This window comes from Gouania willdenowi, chromosome 22 (assembly GCF_900634775.1).
Source record: "Gouania willdenowi chromosome 22, fGouWil2.1, whole genome shotgun sequence".
Taxonomy (NCBI): domain Eukaryota; kingdom Metazoa; phylum Chordata; class Actinopteri; order Blenniiformes; family Gobiesocidae; genus Gouania; species Gouania willdenowi.
This window is the reverse complement of record NC_041065.1, coordinates 23,384,138-23,403,660: the sequence shown is the minus strand read 5'-3', so window position 1 is coordinate 23,403,660 and position 19,523 is coordinate 23,384,138. Positions and strand designations below refer to the sequence as shown.

The following is a 19,523-nucleotide window of genomic DNA, read 5'->3' as shown; positions in this document are numbered from 1 at the left end:
CCACCAGGACTTATTTCCACGTTACAGGAATCACAAATTCTGATTCTTTGCTGTATTTTTGTGTGTGTATTACTGCCGACACGCTAAGCTAACCGTGCCTCTGTGACTGTTGTTATCTTGTAGCAGAGGCATGCGCACACAGGCACATGCACACATGCAGCTTCAGAGCTCAGTATTTCTTATCCATTTGCACCGTAACTAACAAAAGAGTGCTACTGTTCACCTTCCTATTTAGTAAGTGCAACGTTGAAAAGGGTCCGGTCTGAAACACGGCGTAGCTTAGTGTTCGGAAAGTTGTGTAATCAAATACACCGGTACGGCAGTATATTAAAAATTCATATCATAACACAAATATACACCGGTATTCTGGGCTTAAATCATACAGGAAGCTGCTTCATCCTTTTAATGCTCTTTTACAATAAATGCATTGCAGACAGTTTGTGGTAATGAGCATGGAATCTTTAATCTTGGTTCTATAAATGCAACCTTTAAGGTAAGACTGCTTGATTATAGAAAAAAATAATAATCCCGATTATTTTAGTCATAATTGAATTCACGATTATTGAAATGATTATTTGTGGACCAAAAAGTTAATTATGTTTTTGTACAAAACAATGTGAGCAAGATTCCTTAAACATAAAAAAAAATCCTTCAAACACTAAAATCAAGTATGTTCACTTCTTGCACGTGATGCGTCTTTGCTCCAGGTCTTCATCATCAAACCTGTGTTTCTATATAAGATAATTTGACTTGCCATACTTGTTTACCAAACGTTTTTGCTGCGTTTCACCTGTCGTGTTTTAAAACCGCTGGCAATAACTTATTTCGTGTTGGCCTGCAGACTAGCTTTAGCTTTGAGAGGGGGCAAAAGAACTTGCATGCGCGTGCATCAAACAACTCAAAGTTAGCATTAATAATCGTTTTTTTCTCGTGTGCCTCAAGCTTTATTCTTTGTAGATATCCTAAATTGTGGAATTTCTTTTTTATTTAGCAACTTAAATAATCGTTTTTTTCCCCCTATTATGTTATTTTTGTAATCGTTGAGTGTAATAATCTAAATCATAATCAAATTTCGATTAATTGCACAGCCTTACTTTAAGGTGTTTTAATAGTTAAAAAGCTTGTTTTAAGTATTACTAAATAATCCATGTAGGGTATGTACATCACCAGCGTATTATTGCGCTCAGGCCTAGATGCTTCTACAGGTGTCTTTGGAAACACTCAGTCCAAACATCTGGAGTTGTTGCTTTGTGAATACCTCGTGTGCAGCTGGATGAGCATTTCTCATGAATCGAGTTAGCCGTGTGCACAAACACACACAGATGCACACTTATTTGTTGGCGAGCGCAGACTTTCCATGAGTCAGTCCTTAGCTCATGTTGCTCCACAGTTCACAACAAGCCCCTCCAGCAGCATGGTTCCCATGCAGATCATTGCCGGTAGAAATGCTGGCAATTATTGGAGAACGCTGTTTACACTTCGTAACAAATTACAGGGTTATGGTTTTAGTGTTGGTGAGATTTTACACACGCACCACAACATTCTAAAGATAAATACATAAAAAAAAAAAATCTGACATCTGCTCACTACACACTTTCTCCCATTTACTTTATGGTTACTTTAATGACATGTGAGACTCCTTCCTCTTTCCATCTCCCAATATCCCTCCATAATGACGCTGTTGGGCTACAGGCTGCAGATGCTGCCAATTTCAAAGGACACAGCAGTCTTGTATCCGGAAATGCAATGTAAAAATTAGAAGAAGAACTCAAAGCGTCGCCATTAAAACAGAAGAAGAAAAACCCGGAAATGGATAGAGACTCGGGTTAGGATTAGGGCAGTACGGTCTGTCAGTTCTACAGTGTGAGAGTTTGAGGTAAGCTGGTTCGTAACACTGCTTCAACAGTGCGATACCCTCACGAGAGGCGATCAGGAATTCAAACAGGTTTGATTTTCTTGTGACGATACGATTGCTGATCGGAAGCTGGTTATGAGGTGTTAATCGCTTCTCGTGACCCCATGTATACTACACAATGCATGATTCAGCCAAAACGCAGCCCCATCCCAACAATAAACGCACAATTGAAAAATCGGCTGAAAATGGGCCAAAATTCAAACAGTGAATGCCCCCCTTAAGACAACTAAATAACTACCAAAAATGTATTTTCAGAAAACTGAATGAGTGAGGTGAATGAAACCCTTCCTGTTGCACTTGATCACTCTCTGACACTTGGATTAGGAACACGCTCAGCTCCCACTTCAGCTTTCATTGCCCACTTTCGGATACAGATTCAACAAGCAGGAATTATCTACAGCTGATACCACATGCCACATGTTTTTTTTGGTGGGGGGGGGGGAAACAAGCACTGGAGCGCCAGGCACCGCTTATGTTGAAACAGGCAGTGCAGAGGAATGCAAAGGACGTTGTTTGAGATAAGAGGAGCGCCTGGTCCTGGGCAATGCCCTATAAAGTCTTTCCAGTCTGTGCATCGCTTTCAGTCAAAACCAGCAAAAAAACGGTCATCATGTAAAATAACAACTTAATGAAATAATAGCAACTAATTTCTATTCAATTTTCCATCCTTCAGATACTACCTGGTGAGCAATCATCATCTAGTCTGCGTGAAAGCAGAAAATCTGGTTTTTCTCAGCGTATATTCAGCATGTGCAAGTGTTTATCTGTAATCTCTGAGGGACGTTCAGTCAGTTGTAAAGCCAGACCCAGAACTGTGCCACCCTCCTGTCAGATGTGGAGCACTGCAAAATGTCTGGTGTCACATTCAGCCTTCAATCACATACACACAAGGTTTCAGTTTACACTGAATAAACAGTAGCTCTCTCAGTGCCATTCAGATATCTGCATATGACCCAAGTAAATCCCAACAACACGTCGCAGTTTTTACATCACATTTAAGCAATTTGCCCGTCACCACGGAGACCGATCAAACAGCTTTATGACAGCTTGAATAGCATTTTGCCAATAATAACCCTAAAGTTGAATCAACCTGGACTGAGGGTTCATCTTTTAAGTTTTAACACCACAGATATTTGGGCAATAATATAAAATTAACATTAAACTGTTATTTACTGCCTCATGTATAATGTTTTTTAAAATACCAGTTTTCCATCAAACTACTACCTGACGACACAGTCTGATTTAATAATATGTATACACATTAATTCATCAGCACATTACTATTCTTGTAGATAACAAATAAAAAGGGAGGCATCCTATGCCTGTCAAAATTTGGTTTAAGGTGTGAACATAATTCACTGCACAGACCATCCTGATAATACATGAGTTTATTTTATTGCATAATATATATATATTCCAAGCTTATGACTTCACTGAACAACTTTGTCAAACAAAAGCAAGGCAAGCAAAGAAAACAATCCAGGTAGAGTAAGAGCATATGGCCACTTTAGTGGACTCTACAGCATGAGATCAATGAGCGACGACATTCCATGGGGAACAACAACTTAGTTTACGGTTTGTAAATGACCAACTCCAGACAACATGTTAATATTTGTCCATTTTGAAATTATCTAATTTTAAAGATTTGCCAATAAAATACTGCTTGCCTCAATTCAATATTATTTATATTGCACCAATTACAACAATAGTCATCCCATGGCGCCAATAAAAATATAAAATAACCAAGGTCATTTCAATCATTACCTTGAATACCATATTTTATGCATGTGATTGTTAAAACCACCTGCATAAAAAAGAAACACTGACCAGTCCAAATGTTTGGACCTACAAAGCTCCAGACAGAGGCTCTGTTGTTTCCTACAGAGATGATTGCAAACAAATGCAATCACATGGAGAACATGCAAACCCCACACAGGATCAGGGAGTTGACTGGACTGTGATCTGGAAATATTGAACTCGTTTCAAACTTCCATCCTCTTCCTCTTATCCATTGCTGGGTCAGCATCCCTAGCATGGAGGCCCAGACTTCCCTTTCCCCGACCACTTCTTCCAGCTCCTCTGGGGGGGATCCCATTTCAAACTTTTGCTTCTAAAAACCATTTATGCTTAGACCTGGAGGATCCAATACTAAAAGAGGTGCTGAGGGCCCATACAGGTGACTTTAATAAAGGTATTGTTTCTCGGCTGTATAATGGTTTTCAATCAAATAAAACAAACAACCGAGTACGTAAAAGTTAAATGGGAAAAAAAGGAGCTGGTGAAATAACAACAGAAGAATGGCAGAGTTTTGTGAATCAACCTGGAAAAGAACTAACTCGCATATGTGGTGGGAGTTAGCATGGAAATGTTTGATGAGATTTTTTTAATCACACCCAAGTTAAAAACACACCATACAGGGAAAACTGTGAAATGCTGGCGTTGTTCAGGGGATCAAGAAGCAAACCATTGCCACATGTTCGGGGAGTGTTCAGTGTTGAAGACATTTTGGGGTGATCTACATAAGATAATTGAAGAAATATTTAACACAAAGCTGCCCAATGATTTTAAAAATGTTTTCTTGGGAAGAGATGATTGCATCCTGGGAAACCAGAATAAACAATTATTTAGATTAATGGTAACAACAGCAAAGGCGATGGACAAACCCTGAACCCCCCACAATGAGTGAATGGATAGACACTGTGAACGAAATACATCAAATGGAAAAAATGACTTATTTACAAAGATGTGGATGAAATGGATCTCCTTTATGGATAAGATGAAAAATACTGAGAACAGGACTGACGGACAAAAAAAATGTAGGTCGTTTCCGTCTTTGGGATAGGAAACAGTGAGCCTGCCTGTAGCATCCAAAGGGCAACACCTTTAAAATATCAGAATGTTTCCCAAGAAAGGTGTAGAACTTTGTATAGTTGTATTCTAATTTTGTTGTTACTACACTTTTTTTTTTTTTTAAACTTGTTTTGGTTTTATACATCCCTGTTTTAGAGAGAAAAAAAAAAGGAGCATTGAGATCTTGTTGTATTTAAAATGGATCAATCCTCTTGTGATTGTTATACAACTAAGATGTACAGCAACGAATATAAATGTGAAATGTATGTATGTACATATGCACTGTCGTACTCTGAAAATAATAAAAACCATTTATGAAGCCTATTGGCAAAGTTCTTTAACTAAACCACTGCCTTTGGATAATACTTTTACTCTGAAAATCGGTACTGTACATCGCCTGCAGCATCCTTAGGAAGAATGTGTCAAAGAAATATTTACGGTGATTTCCTGAAAGGTCAAAAGCTTCTGTCAGCATTCCTACCTCCCATATACAGTGGGGCAAAAAAGTATTTAGTCAGCCACCAATTGTGCAAGTACTCCCACTTAAAAAGATGAGAGAGGCCTGTAATTTTCATCATAGGTATACCTCAACTATGAGAGACAAAATGAGAAAAAAAAAAAAATCACGTTGTAGGATTTTTAATGAAAGGTCCTGGAGTGGTCTAGCCAGTCTCCAGATCTCAAATCTTTGGAGGGAGTTGAAAGTCCGTGTTGCCCAGCGACAGCCCCAAAACATCACTGCTCTAGAGGAGATCTGCATGGAGGAAAGGGCCAAAATACCAGCAACTGTGTGAAAACTTACAGAAAACGTATGACCTCTGTCATTGCCAACAAAGTATTGAGATGAGCTTTTGTTATTGACCAAATAATTATTTGCCACCATAATTTGCAAATAAATTCATTAAAAATCCTACAATGTGATTTTCTGGATTTTTTTCTTCTTCTCATTTTGTCTCTCATAGTTAAGGTATACCTATGATGAAAATTACAGACCTCTCATCTTTTTAAGTGAGAGAACTTGCACAATTGGTGGCTGACTAAATACTTTTTTGCCCCACTGTATCCGATAATCATGTGCTTTTTACTTGCCTAATAAACAGGGGTCCATTTACAGCCACCTGATAAAGTGGCTATTTGTGATATTTATTTCACTCACACAACATAATGGCTGCGGAAGTACAGAATATTTAAATTGTTTGGTTTCAAAGGCTTTCTACAGGAAGTTCTCCATTTCCTTGTTTAGGACCCTAAATGTTTTTGTTACATCTACAATATCAATACAGCCACTTACTCTAGATATGTACTCGTGTACATGTCCAAAAACCTCAATCTGGCCTCTGTGACCTTAATGTGTACATTTAGAAAATGCTTCCCAAAACAAGACCTAAATTTGTATCCCAAAGAACTACGGTCTTTGTTTGTTTCAGACATCACCATTATCTTGGATGTAACCATTAACCAAGCCAAGGCTTCATCGATTCTGGGTCAAATTTACACACAGTCTAATAACCTCGGTCCGTTACGACAATTTTCAGTCACTTTAGCACAAAGTCCTCAACAAAGACGAACTGGCTGTGTGGTCCTGAGAGGATTACATTTGGTCAGACACTTGTGAACAGATTACTGAACTTGTTGTAGACAGCAAAATGGTTGAAATTCCAAAAAAGAAAGAAGCCAACCCCTCGTTGCAATTCTTCAAATTCCACTATCCTGACTGTTAAGCCCAGGGTAACATTTACAGACAAAAGTTTGTTAATGCTACAGGCATGACCCCCACCCCCTGCTTCCACTTCTCTTTTGTGTCTTCCCCAGTCTAAATCCCCTGGAGTGTTCACTTTAATGCCGTCCTGCGGAGATTCAGAGAAATTGCATGAATATAGCAAATTAAAAGTCATCCGGAAAACAGAAGACACCGCGTGTAAAAATTTACCTTGAGGGGATAATGCTTCAATCTGTGTCATCATCTAAAGCAGACAGAACCTCACCTTACAGAGGGCTCCATGACTAATCAACCTAAAACTAATAAGTCTTCTCCTGTTCCTATTTCACTGTGAGCTTATCAGATAGTTCATAAACATGTCCATCTTTGACGTCACTGTTAAAAAGACTGACTGTGCCAAATAAGGTGGTGCAAGAATCACTGAAATGAACACCCTCGCACCTGGTTATTAGAGTTTCTAAAAGAGGACAGTGATACGCACCACAAAGAACTCCTTCACAAACCCCCCCCTGGCTTGCATAAAACCTTTATGTTCTTCCGATGACGGACACATTGAGAAGTTCGCAACACGTTACTGACTTTTAAGGAGTCAATACTACTTAAAAGTACAATACTCCACTTGCTTCAAATTCCAACGTAGCCACCAATTGTCCTAATACCAACTACTTGCAAAGGTCTGTCTTTTTTTTTAGAGTTTTTAACTTTTGGAACAAATTGCCTAAAGACATTTCAACTTTATGCATATTTAAAAAATCTTTAAATCTCAATGTATATGTCATGTATTTGTTGGTGTAGGAAAAACGTATCTTGATGTACCTTTTTATGTAACATTTCTGTATATTTCTAACTGTCTTTAATTTTTCAGTTCTTATATGTACTAGAATAGTTTTTTATGGACCCCAGGAAGATTAGCAAGCACCACGGTGCAAGCTAATGGGGATCCAATGAACAAATAAACAAGCAGTTGATTCTATTGCTGTAGTGTGTATTGTAGTAAATATCTAATTACTTCATGCAAATCAATAAAGTGGTTATAAATAAAGTCAGGAGAACATGTTCACTCTTCTTTTACCGCCTCACCAGGTCTGATATCTTTAAATGCCACATTCATACTTTAATAGATTGCACAACAGTGTTTAAGAGCATCACTACCTAGGCTGGATTTTACCAGGGGTAACACCAATGGCAGGTGAAGGGCATGGTTCATTATGCAAGCTATATCCTGGAACATTTAACCAGCCTGAACAACAAAACCTGATAAATATCTGTTTGGAAATGGACACCTTGAATAACAAAAAACCAAAATATTATAAATGCATTAAAAACAATGCAGAATTAGTTTTCAGCAACAGGTTGCAATAATTATGATGTATGAAGGGAATACACCTTAAAGTATAAGAAAAACAAACTAAAAGACACCTGTATCCTGATTTTGGATAACAAACAATAACCAAAGTAGCTGGTTCATAGATTTTATGTTCCTCTTATACGACCAACCCTGGCACGCTCCCTTTAATTTCCCTTTGCAAAGAATAGACCAAAGAAACAGGAACAACAGGGCCTTTATTTGTGCTCTGCATGCAAATCTGACAGCTGAAGAATCACTGGATGTTTGAAAAAAGGCCTTGTTTACATAAACAGACACTGATGCTGCCTGCATCTTCTGAGTTTTGCTTCCATGCGCCAAATTGTGTTGACGATTGATTTCCAAAGACAAACTTACAATAAAGGAGTGACATCATCGCGCTTAAACTACCTTACACATATAACAAGCCCCTGCCTGCTCAGCTTTTACTCCTCACTCTAACACTCCTACTTGATTCACACTGACTCATCTATGAAGTGGTGATGAATTTGAACCCAGTGTTTAATGAATCACATTTAAACTCTCACTGACTTACAGTAATTCCCCAGACTATCAGCGACGACATTAGCCATGAAGAGGAAATGGAAAAGGGTGGGATATGTTTTCTCTGCAAGTTACGTCAGCACAAGAGATTCCTTTTATGTATCTTTTGTGCAGACGATCATCAAGGAAATGTATGACTTAATAGTTCACAGTGGTGAGGCCCTCTATGTTCGGTTGGGACAACACCAATTTAGTTCACAATATGTAGGATGACAGCCTTGTATTAATACAACAATTCAGCATACTACGGTACAAAGACAAAAAGCACATCAGTAATGTATTAGCCATTTCCAGTAATCAATCAAACCATACCCACTTTAGAATAGAGTTCTCACTCAGAACAGGCAATTGACATAACAAATGCAGTAAAGTTTATGCAACTGGGACGTGAGTCAGTGACACCACCCTTTCATTCTAACAGTAACCTCAGACGTGTTTAGTGTTAGCAAAATAGGTTGCATCTACAAACAATGAGGAGACTTGCCTTAATAGTGGTGTGACGATACGCTCAGCTCACGAGACGAGACAATATTGGGTTCACGAGAACAAAAAGAGACAATTTTTAAAAAAACTACTATGACAAAATATATGACTGGACCGACAGACTTTTACTCAACAGAGTTGCACATGCTTTATTAAAATCTCATGCTTACATCGTGCATGTAAAAAGTTATAATAAACAACTTCTTCTTCCACAAATTGAAACTAAAATATATGAAAGTTACAATGAAATTATGTATTTCTTTTTCCATTATGTGCAAAACCAAATCAAAGTTCTACTCTGTCAATACAGAGTGCAAATAGTGGAAACAGAGTCTGACCAAGTACAGTATGTCATTAATAAAATGCTACAACTACACAGCCATGTTCTTTTAACTGTTAATAAACTTCTTCCACAAATTGAAACAAGAACTAAAACATATTCCTCCTCCTCTTTTTCTATTCTTTCTCCTGCTTTCGGTTCTGGCAAACTAGACGTAGCAAAGGCGCATTACTGCCCCCACAGGTCACAAATAGAAGTTTTGATAACTCACAAAAAAAATTGAAAAAAATCTTGCAAAACAGATTTTTAACGCAACGGGAAATCTTGTTGAGTTTAATCTCACGAGATCCCGTGGTACGAGATCTCGCCACACTCCTAACAAATACCATTAAAGTCCTAGTGGCATGATAAAACATTATTTCTAATAAAAAATTGAGTTTCCAATTGATTATTTTGATATGACATGCATGTTTTAATGTGTGTACTAGCAACAGTGAAAATTTTAAATAAACCCTATAATTTTGAATTGTATGAAATAACATGAGGCATTTTGCGTAGATGTGACAAAAAAGGGGGGACTCGTTTATAGACCCCTTAATGGCCCATGTCATGAGTGACGTGGCTGGAGGTAAACAGGAAACGACGCTGGCTAAAGACTGTGGAGGCTAATAATTTTACAGCTTTAGAACGTCATCTTATTGTGTGTTTGGGTGCCAGAATAGGAGGAACAACGTTAGTGGATGTAAATTAAAATTGTATAGGATTCCAGAGGACACTCGCGCTTAGAAAAAACGAAGACAATTCTGGTTTTGCATCCAGGCTAAGCCCCTCCCAACAAAATATGGCACAATGTTTACATTCATTCATTTCATCTCCAATGCTATCGCTAGACAGTCGTAATAGAAAAAGAGTTATGGTCATTTTCACATCCAAAAACAACGTAAGGATGGTGTGTCTTTACACCATTTTCCAAAAGTTGACAATCTGTGTCAACTGTGGAATAAGATGGTTTGCATAGGAAGTCGGAACACAGCCACATTTACAGCGTTCACTTCAAGGTTGACGACTCGTCCCTGAAACGCTCAGTCAGACGCTGGGCTTTGACAAGAAATAACGTCCCCCCCAAGTTTTGTGAAACCCTTTTGTTCCTAATTGGCTAATGACTGTATTAGATGGAAAAACACTCAATTTGAAAGAGACGTAGCCGGATGTAGTCAAGGCTAGACATAATGGGAACCCATTGGATTTTTTTTTTAAAAAAGAACCATGTATAGCACAGTACATCCTAATAAATCTCTTCCGCCCCTTAAAAATCACTGGGAATTTCCTTTTTTCAAAAGCCCCTCAATCTCAAATAATCAGGGACTCCCCCGGTGTCTGTTCAAATGATGTTGTAGTCTAGCTTGATCTACTTGAGAATCTTTCCCCCTCAACCCAACAACAGTTAATGGGTGCTCCTTAGGAAAGCTCCAGGTACAAGCAAAAATGATGCCAGAGGATTAGGCCAATTGCCTCTATAGACCACTATCCAACAGCATGAGTCACAGCACTACAAGTACACTAATGGACTAGATTGATGCCCATTTCAGTTATGAAAAGAAAAATTTAGGTCACTTTAAGGGTTTTTGGTTTTGCATCAGTGTATCTCACGCATACAGGATGGTTTGATTCACGTCCGTCTTTGAGTTCATGAGCAGCGTTTGATAAATGTGTTAATAATTAGCCTGAAGGTCAGTAAATAGTCTGTGGTAGACAACAGTGGATTGACACACCTGCATTCCTGATAGATATTCAAGGTAAAATCGCTAGAGTAGAAAATTTTAAAGGAATTCAGAGAAACTAAAAGTCAACGTTCACACACAATAGATAGTTAAAGCTGTTTGAGACTTTAAATAATAATAATAATAATTAGATAAAGACATAGTGTGGGCCTCAGATCAATAAATCAAAAACATTTGCTTAAGAAAAAACAAAAAAAACAGCGCAAATTGAACCTCTTCCATAATTTTTTTAGCAAATGATCTTTGATTTATTGATCTATGATACCTACACTGTCTTTATCTGATTAAAAAAAACAACTAAAAAGTAGACTTCAGCAGCTTTATACAATGTGATATGTTGCAAAAATAAAATAATTTCACCTTTAGCTTAAATGCTTAAGCTAAACACCATATACATGCATAGAGTAACTTTAAACAGTAACTAAACCCCCAAACCACTTTTTTCAGCTGAATACAAATTAATTTGGGTATGAAGTAGTGCTGTTGATTGATCCTGGTCCAACTCTCAACATTTTAGTCAAAGTATTTCACTTTGGTATATTTTGTTGTAAAATGTCAGTCTATGGGTTGAAACCCAGCTATTACCATTGATTGAGAACAAGATCATGTGACCTTTTGGGACCATCTTACGTCACGAGCAAGCACCGTTAGCCCCGCCCCTTTTATAAAAACAAGCACTGTGGCCTCTAAAATCTGCGGTGAGCAGGTTGGATTGAGAGAGAGTGAAAAGAGAGGTGCAGTATATTGAGTAATGAGTCGCTAGTTAAAATAGCATAGACTGTTCATTGAAAATTTTATAGTACAGACTGGGTGTGTCTTAACCGTTCATAATCAAAGCATTTTTTGAATTTCCCTCCTAGTGGCAGAAGTTTAGTTACACTTTAAACATTTGGTGCTACAAAAACAAATATGCAAAAGTTTAACAAGACTGAATTCATCAAAAACATAATTTTAATCCTATTAAACTATTCTAGGCTCAAATAGAGATTTAAAAAGAACCAACCGTGCTAGCTGACCTCAGTGCATAGGCATGTTAGGAATCACTTAGAAATCTCTATCAGCCAAACGACACCCCTCCACCCCCAATCTGAAACTCCCATTTCCTCGAGACAACACACACACTGCTGTGCGCTGCGGTGTGAACCCATTGTAAACTTTACCACCAATTTGACGGTCCACAAGCAAACGGCTGTCCAGTTAGCGCCTCTCTAAAGGCTCTGCACAGACTGGTGGCGGGACAGCTGTGAGGAGTGCGGAGGGGAAAAGGTCAGTGTGGGACTCGATGCTTACTTCACATTGGATTGTTTTTGCACAAGCACCACTTTAAGTGCAACCATGGTTTTCTTGTTTCTGCCTAAAGAACATTTTGACACTACTTTGTAACCTTCAGAGCGTGAGAAAAACCTGTGGCTCTAAACCTCAATCTTGTTTAAATCAACAATTTGTAACGTCTCATTAAAAAACCCACACACATTTATGAGAGCCTTGTACACCTCCAGAAGATAATGATAAGGTTGAGAATCTGGCACACACATCAGATGTGTTTAACATCGAAAGTAATGTGTTGTGGCTAAAGACACGTAAGGCTTATGCATTCAAATGAGTTTCTAGGAGAGTCGTCTAAAGAGAAACCTAACGCTCCAGACCGTGACTAATCTTCCGGAAGAGCTCCACAGAGGGAATGGTTTTATTGGAAGCTGTAAAATAATTTACATTAAAATAATGTTTTTCGCAATGAATTTGGGTCTAACAAATTAGTGGATAGTGTTACATGCACAATCAGATTAACAGCTGTAGGAGAATTTTAATTTGTACTGTATGTCACTTCACTTTTCAAACACGCTGTAGCACTGGGAGGTATATAGTCTCAGGAAAAGAGTTTCAATCTCAAAGCATCTCACCTGAGGCTGCCTACGATCACCGACACAGACAATTAACCTAAGAGAGTTCCAGTCAAGGCACTCTATTAACAATCCCACTCATCGTCTATGTCCATGACCCGATGCCCAGTGATCTGGAAAAGCTGCAGTGAATGGAAATGATCCATCTATCCAAAGAAGAACCCCTTTTAAGCTGTACATTTTGCACACACAGCTACATTCCTGCTTTGGGGTTAAGTAGGTCAGACAGGAACCCTCATTTTTGAGAGAGAGTCGTGTCATGTGGCCTCAGGTTAGTTAATCCCTGCCTGAGCCACTGTCTTTGGAATGAAAGCTCACACGTACAATGTAGGGTTTTTTTCTTAATGCCTAAAAGCATTTCAAATGCGTATCAAAGCACCATCACATTTCTCAAAGGTGATACATTTAAATTACCTTTGGCTATTCTGTAGCTTCTTAAAAATTGACACAATGTGAAAACAGAGAAACACATTTTACCCACACTCCAAACCTGAAAACAGTGGATATTGACATCGGTCCGATATCAGCAAAAAAAAAAAAAAAAAGGATCGGATTATGTACTGTTTTTATTGACGTTATTGTTTAGGATCTTTCAGTTTATCTTTTCATGATTTTATTCAATTGTAAAATATTATTATGTTTAAGGAAAAATTATCTGTAACCCATTGGTTAATAATAAAAAGGATCAATTTTTCCTCATATCTACTGTTGCCAACTTTTGTTAGACATGTAGTTATTAAAAAGAAGAGTGAAGATTCAAATGTAGCAATATCAAAATTAGATAAGAACATACAAGATGACACAAGAAAGTGGCGGTGAGAGTTCAGTGCCTGCGTGTTTGAATGCTAAGGAGCCAATGTTTTAACGATGAGCGGAATATATTATGACTATGGATTTCTCTGGTGTTGGAATGTAATTCCATTATTTTGAAGCTTTAACAGAGAAGGCTGAGTGACTAAAGTTCTCAGCAAAGGCTTGATCAAGTGATATTACTCTAACATTCCACACTACAAAATAAGTAATAAAAGTATGGCTGATTCATGCTGAAATCATATTGTATCGGTCAAGACACAAGGCTGCAATATCAGTATTGTATTGGAAGTGACAACATTGAATCTGGACACTCTTACCGAGGAGATTTCAATCCAATTCATTCAACAATGTTCAATTCAACATTAGGATTTTCTACATCTAAAGAACTTCAAGTGGCATTTCATCCAAGTACCTTTTCTAGACAAAGCCCTTTAATGGGTCCAGACCTGCCTGGGTGACCATAACCTTTTTATTGCTTACTTTAACCAGACAAACTTTCTTTCAACGTGTGCATTCCTCTTATCTGTAAACTACATCCAATCAACACCTCACATAGATCGCACACTGTGAGCAGCCCTGCCCCTTAATTACCACCCACCCATCCATCCACAGTGGGGGACCTAGGTCAGTCACACTTTAACTCCAAGTGATCGATAAACAATTCCGTTTGCAAGTTCCTTTAACTAGGTGTTCTGTCAGTGCCAAGGGAGTTTTCTCTGCATGACCTTAAAGATGAAAAATGAGCTGTGAGAACAAGTATTGGTGCAAAGTGGTTATTCGAGAGTATACAGGCGCACGTCTCTGTGAGCCAAAAGCTTCCTTTGGCCAAAGCTTAACCAAAGGGACAGGCAAGGGAGGGGGAAAAAAGGAAACCATTGACTTGCTGGTATTCTTCAGCCAATATGAAAGTTCTGCCAAAAAAGTTCAGTAGAGACAGAGAGAGAGTAGAGAGAAGCTGAGGGACAACACAGGCAAACAAATACAAAGAGCTCCCTGTGTTAACGTGGTAGCTCTGAGACTGAAAATCATCACTGCTAAAATAATATGTCATTTGAGTGGCCCCCCAACACCCAAGGTCAGCACCGTTGGCTAGACTAGCAAGCGTGGCAGTCGTTGATTCTGACACATTTAGGTTTGATGTATGAGGCTTCATGGGTTTCAGCTGGACGACCGAAAGGAGGTTGAGCTTGGCCGAGCTCCACAGAGCTACACAAAGAGCCTCTCTGCCAGCCGGGAGCGTTGGAGGAGAGTTCATTGCACTCCACTCTGCCTCTGTAAGCCTCTATGTTTCCTCTACAGTTTTTCTCATTTTCCCCCCATTCACTTCTGCTGTACTTTAGTGTTAACGCAGTAGTCTGAGTAACTAGATATAGCAGTCGGAGAATACCAAACCCCAGGTCTTAAAACTGGGGATTTCACAGAGAGCCATGTTAAATATGACGACTGGCATTACCTTCCCCCATTGGGCCCTGGTGGAGAGCAGGATGGGACCCCTCTGGCATGGCACACAGGCCTCTGGATCTAACAAAAGGAAAAAACAGGGGGGTTAAACTGTGTCTCAGCATGTCATGTGAAGACTTACAGTAAACACAGCAGGGTGAAAGTTATCCCTTTAATAAGAATGCTTGGTCTTCAGTCTGAAACTCTCAAGCAGACACTGTTTTTGCAGGTCTTATAGAAATGGGAAATTCCTTCCATTCCGCAACTCACAGCTCTGCAATGGCTCAGGCCAATCTCTTGGTAAAGCACAGTGAAACTGGGAGGGAGGGACGTAGATGAGGCTGTGCTACGAGTTTGAACTGGGTTAATACAAAAAGGCAAGAGGGAAAGAAGTACAGTAGAAGAGAATATCTTACATCAATATAAAGATATCTGTGTGTATCATGTTGAAGTCAACAAATATCTTATTGCCACTGTGACCAACCAGTAAAGTTTACATCTTTGCCCCTGATGACATGTATTCTTCTCATCCCTGTGCTCAACAGTGTCGCTTTAAATGCAGCGTAAAGGGGCCTCGGATTCTGTTGGCGTGAGTTTCCCACATCACTGCCTTTCTGTGTCCTTACAGTGCATTGCTCCGAGATTCCTAGAGCTCCAGGACATTTGAACATCACATTCTTGAAACAGCTAGATCAGACGAGCAGGAATTCTTCAGGGATTAGGACGGGCATTGTTTCACCTTACGAGTGCCACTGTGCTGCACGGACAAGCCTGGCCAGCCAAGGCAAAGAAGAGCAAACTGCCAAGACTTGCCAATTAAGAATGGCAGCAATGCAAGGAGAGTGGAGAAAGGATTTTTCACTTTTGATTTAACAAAACATGTATTCTTTTGATCTTATGTCAAGCTCCAACAAGGAGAATAAGAAAAAAAGAACATTTTAGGAGGAGTAAAGTTAATAACGCTGTACATATAATTTAAGGCCAGTGGGCTCCCATTTGTTTCCCAGCACACTCTGTAAGAAGGTACTGAGTCTTTCTCTAAAGCCTGACATTCTACTGATCAGAAACAGGTGGTGGGAAGTAAAGTAAAAATGTAAAATGACAGTTGCAAAATGTACGAGTGCAAAAAAAATCTGGATTGAATTAAAGCAAACAAATGCTATGTGAACCGATACATTTAAGAAGAAATGCCTTAGGTTCGTTGTTCTCGCTCAAAGCCCACATGTGTCAAACTCATGACCCGGGGGCCAAATCCGAACCTTAGGAGCATCCAATTTGGCCCGCAGGAGAAAAGTAAAAATAACAGAAAACATGAATCATTGCGTAAATGAGACTCAACTATATTTGCAGTCATCTGCTCCAATTTCTCCACACTTGTCACAAGACTGGCCTAACTGATTACTCAACACAATATGCACAACTATAACATCACATTGCAGTTTCACCTTAGAACAGTCAACTCTTCCCCCACCCCTTCCATTTTCCTATCCTGACTTCCTCTTCCCTGTTCCTGTCCACCTCACCTAGGTGTAACACTGCCCTCTCTTTTTATATCCTCCCTTTAATAAAGTTTTTCTCACCCTTCCTTAGAGTGGGCTGGTGATGGTCACAATTATGCAATAAAATCAATTAATGTATTTAATTACAATAACAAAACATGCATCGCTGTCATAAAAAGATTGTACTCCATGTAGTGTTGACCTTCAACAGCATGTGCAGACAAGGTGGAAAAAAAAAAAACTATATCTGCAAATATTTGCGGTGGCTCAGTTTTTCCCGGTATTTATATCTTATGACTGCAGTCATTTTTAATGTTAAACAGTTGAAAAAAAGTGAAATGTCTTACAAAATCTTTCAATTTTCTTCAAATTATGACATAATATTTTCATTAAATAAATAGAAGTTGGTCACAAAATCTAGGAAATGTTAAGTAAAGATCCAGTTGGGACTGATATCTGTCACTTTGTTACATATTTTATATTTTATGTATACGTAGAAATGCAAACTAGGGCAAAATAATGTTGAAATTACTCATTTTCCTGCATAGAATCGGTGGCCCACTTGTGATCTAACTGCTCTGTACTTGGCCCGTGAACTAAAATGCGTTCGACACCCCGGCACTAATATATTGTTTAACAGATACTGTGTTGATAGAATACAGTTTTGAATTTTATATGTCCGGTTTTTGAAGATTAGAAAACAACTCCTGGCTCGTAATTTGCTGCTCGTGAGTCCACAGTCTTGCAGCAGGACAATGAGTGTGACAAATGCAATAGCGCTCTGAATTACGCTCTGGGTAGCAGTGGTCTCTCTCCCTCCCTGACATTCCTGAGCCTTGAAACTTCCTCCTTCTTTGAGCCAAGCTGATTGATTTGTTGATGGAATCTAAAGGAAAACGACTGGTGATGAGACTTTGAACTTGTCTCAGTGAGCAGAGAAATAATGAAGTCTCACACCAACTCTGACCTCTGAGCCAAGCTAAACCCGTCTAATGACCAGACCCAAAACTATGCTAATCTTTCTTTGGTCTATGAGAGGCTATAGCTGGGAGAATGGACCTGAATCTATGAGCGATGCTAGACGTCTGGCCATTAATGTTTATACAAATCCTCATCCAGGGGCCTAATGAAAAAATATAACTCTGGGTAAAGTTTGCGTGAAACATTTTCATCAGACAGGATATAGTAAAATCAAGTCAACCCCACCTTCAAACATCTGGACAGAATTCAGCCAGCCTAAGTTATCAACTTTCACCTTACATATGCTGACTTATGGCATTTCCTTAATAGTTGTTTTCCTAAGGAGGGGGCACAGCCAATTTTAACATCCCAACAAAAACACCACATACAGGCTAACATTCATGCCAAGCTGACCACCTGTGCTGCAAATCGCTTTTATTCCTCGCAAATGGAGAGCTTTTGGTTCCCACAGCTGATGACCGAATTACCCGCAGCATGAACCTCTCACATGGGAATCTGCAACTAGCATCTAATTGAAGACACATGCTTCCAAATCCAATCTGATAGTTATTAAAGGTAAGCATTGGATCGTTTCAATTGATGGACTTCATTGTTGTAGTTTTTAACAAGAGCCTGTGTGTTGGGAACTTAAATTCCTTCCAATTAAAGAAAACAAACAGTAAAATACATTTAAAGCTGTTTCCTAAGAACATACACATGCCTACAAATGAATGGCTTTAACCAATACGCTGCATGTGACATGTGATACAAAATGTATCCTCAGGGTGCTATAGTTTTTCACCGTATTTTTCTCACTCGACAGACTGTCAAGGATTTGAGAGAAGTGAAACTTGTCTAGAGAGGAAGCAAACAGGAAACAACAGGACTTTCCTTTGTGGGGAGAACTTTTACTTTAACTGCTTTCAAATCTGGTAAAAATATTTCTTAATATCTAGCAAATGTCTCTACATAAACATACTGGTTTGGAAATTACAGGGAACAAACCTAACATTGAAATGATGCAGGGTGACCAGTCCATCCCCACTTAGTGAAGGACGAATCTCAACCCAGAACAGTGAATCTAGATCTATAATTTCCATTAGGTACTGTAACTTTATTTACAGATTCATTTAACCAAGTGATAAGATGATTACCGTAATGTAGTAACATTTATGCGAGCTGTATTCAGCAAGATGATGTAGAAGTATTTCTTCATGTTTTAGTCAACACCTTAACTGCAGGTCCATTTAAAAGCAGCATGAAACAAGTATTTTTTTGCAAAGGATTTCTAGCATCTTTTGCTTTAATATTATCATTTTTTATTTTTATTTTTTACAAATGTAAATTGTTAATTGTGAACATTTGGGAGATTACTTTGTCAAATACATACACATTTGTCATATAGTATCAATGTAGACTTAATTATCATCACTGTTGAATAATTTTTGGAAAAAAAATGTTAGAGGGGAAATTCCTCTTGGTCACACCTTTCACACATTTGAATTACCGTATATTGAAGTTTTGGGGTTATTTGAGAAGTTCGAATGTTCTCCATCAGCATTTGGGAATGTCTTCCAATTTGAAAATGAGAACTGATATGTTTTACTATAGAGTGTTAAAGCTGAGAAATCTATGTTTATGTATGATTTTTTTGGAATTCATAAAAATACCTAAGTTGTATTTACCTATGGTCTACTGCTGGTCATCATTCATATACATTAATTTATACAAGTCCCTCCTTCATCCTATAGACCCCTATACAAATGGAAACGATTGTCGAGTGCACCCAGCCAATAGGCTTCGAGTTCCTGTTTTTGAGACTGTCAATCAAATGAATGCGGAACTGTGCACGGAAACAAGGCCGCGCAAACAAGGTAAATATGATTTTGGCTCTTAACTGACCCATAGACCTATATCAATGCGACTTGTTATGTTCCGCGATGCGCGTGCAGAAAAAATAGAGGTGTGGCTG

The 19,523-nt window shown here is 38.6% G+C and overlaps 1 protein-coding gene across 6 annotated transcripts in view; it reads right to left on the bottom strand.

Moving 5' to 3' along the window:
* Positions 1–19,523, bottom strand: part of LOC114456445 (pleckstrin homology domain-containing family G member 3-like) — a 48,606-nt gene that overhangs the window by 26,579 nt on the left and 2,504 nt on the right. For all 6 annotated transcript variants that reach the window (XM_028438195.1, XM_028438196.1, XM_028438197.1 and 3 more), the window contains exon 2: positions 15,106–15,173. In XM_028438195.1, the coding sequence (XP_028293996.1) occupies positions 15,106–15,154 (49 nt within the window). In that variant the 5' untranslated portion in view covers positions 15,155–15,173. The remainder of the gene's footprint in view (positions 1–15,105; positions 15,174–19,523) is intronic.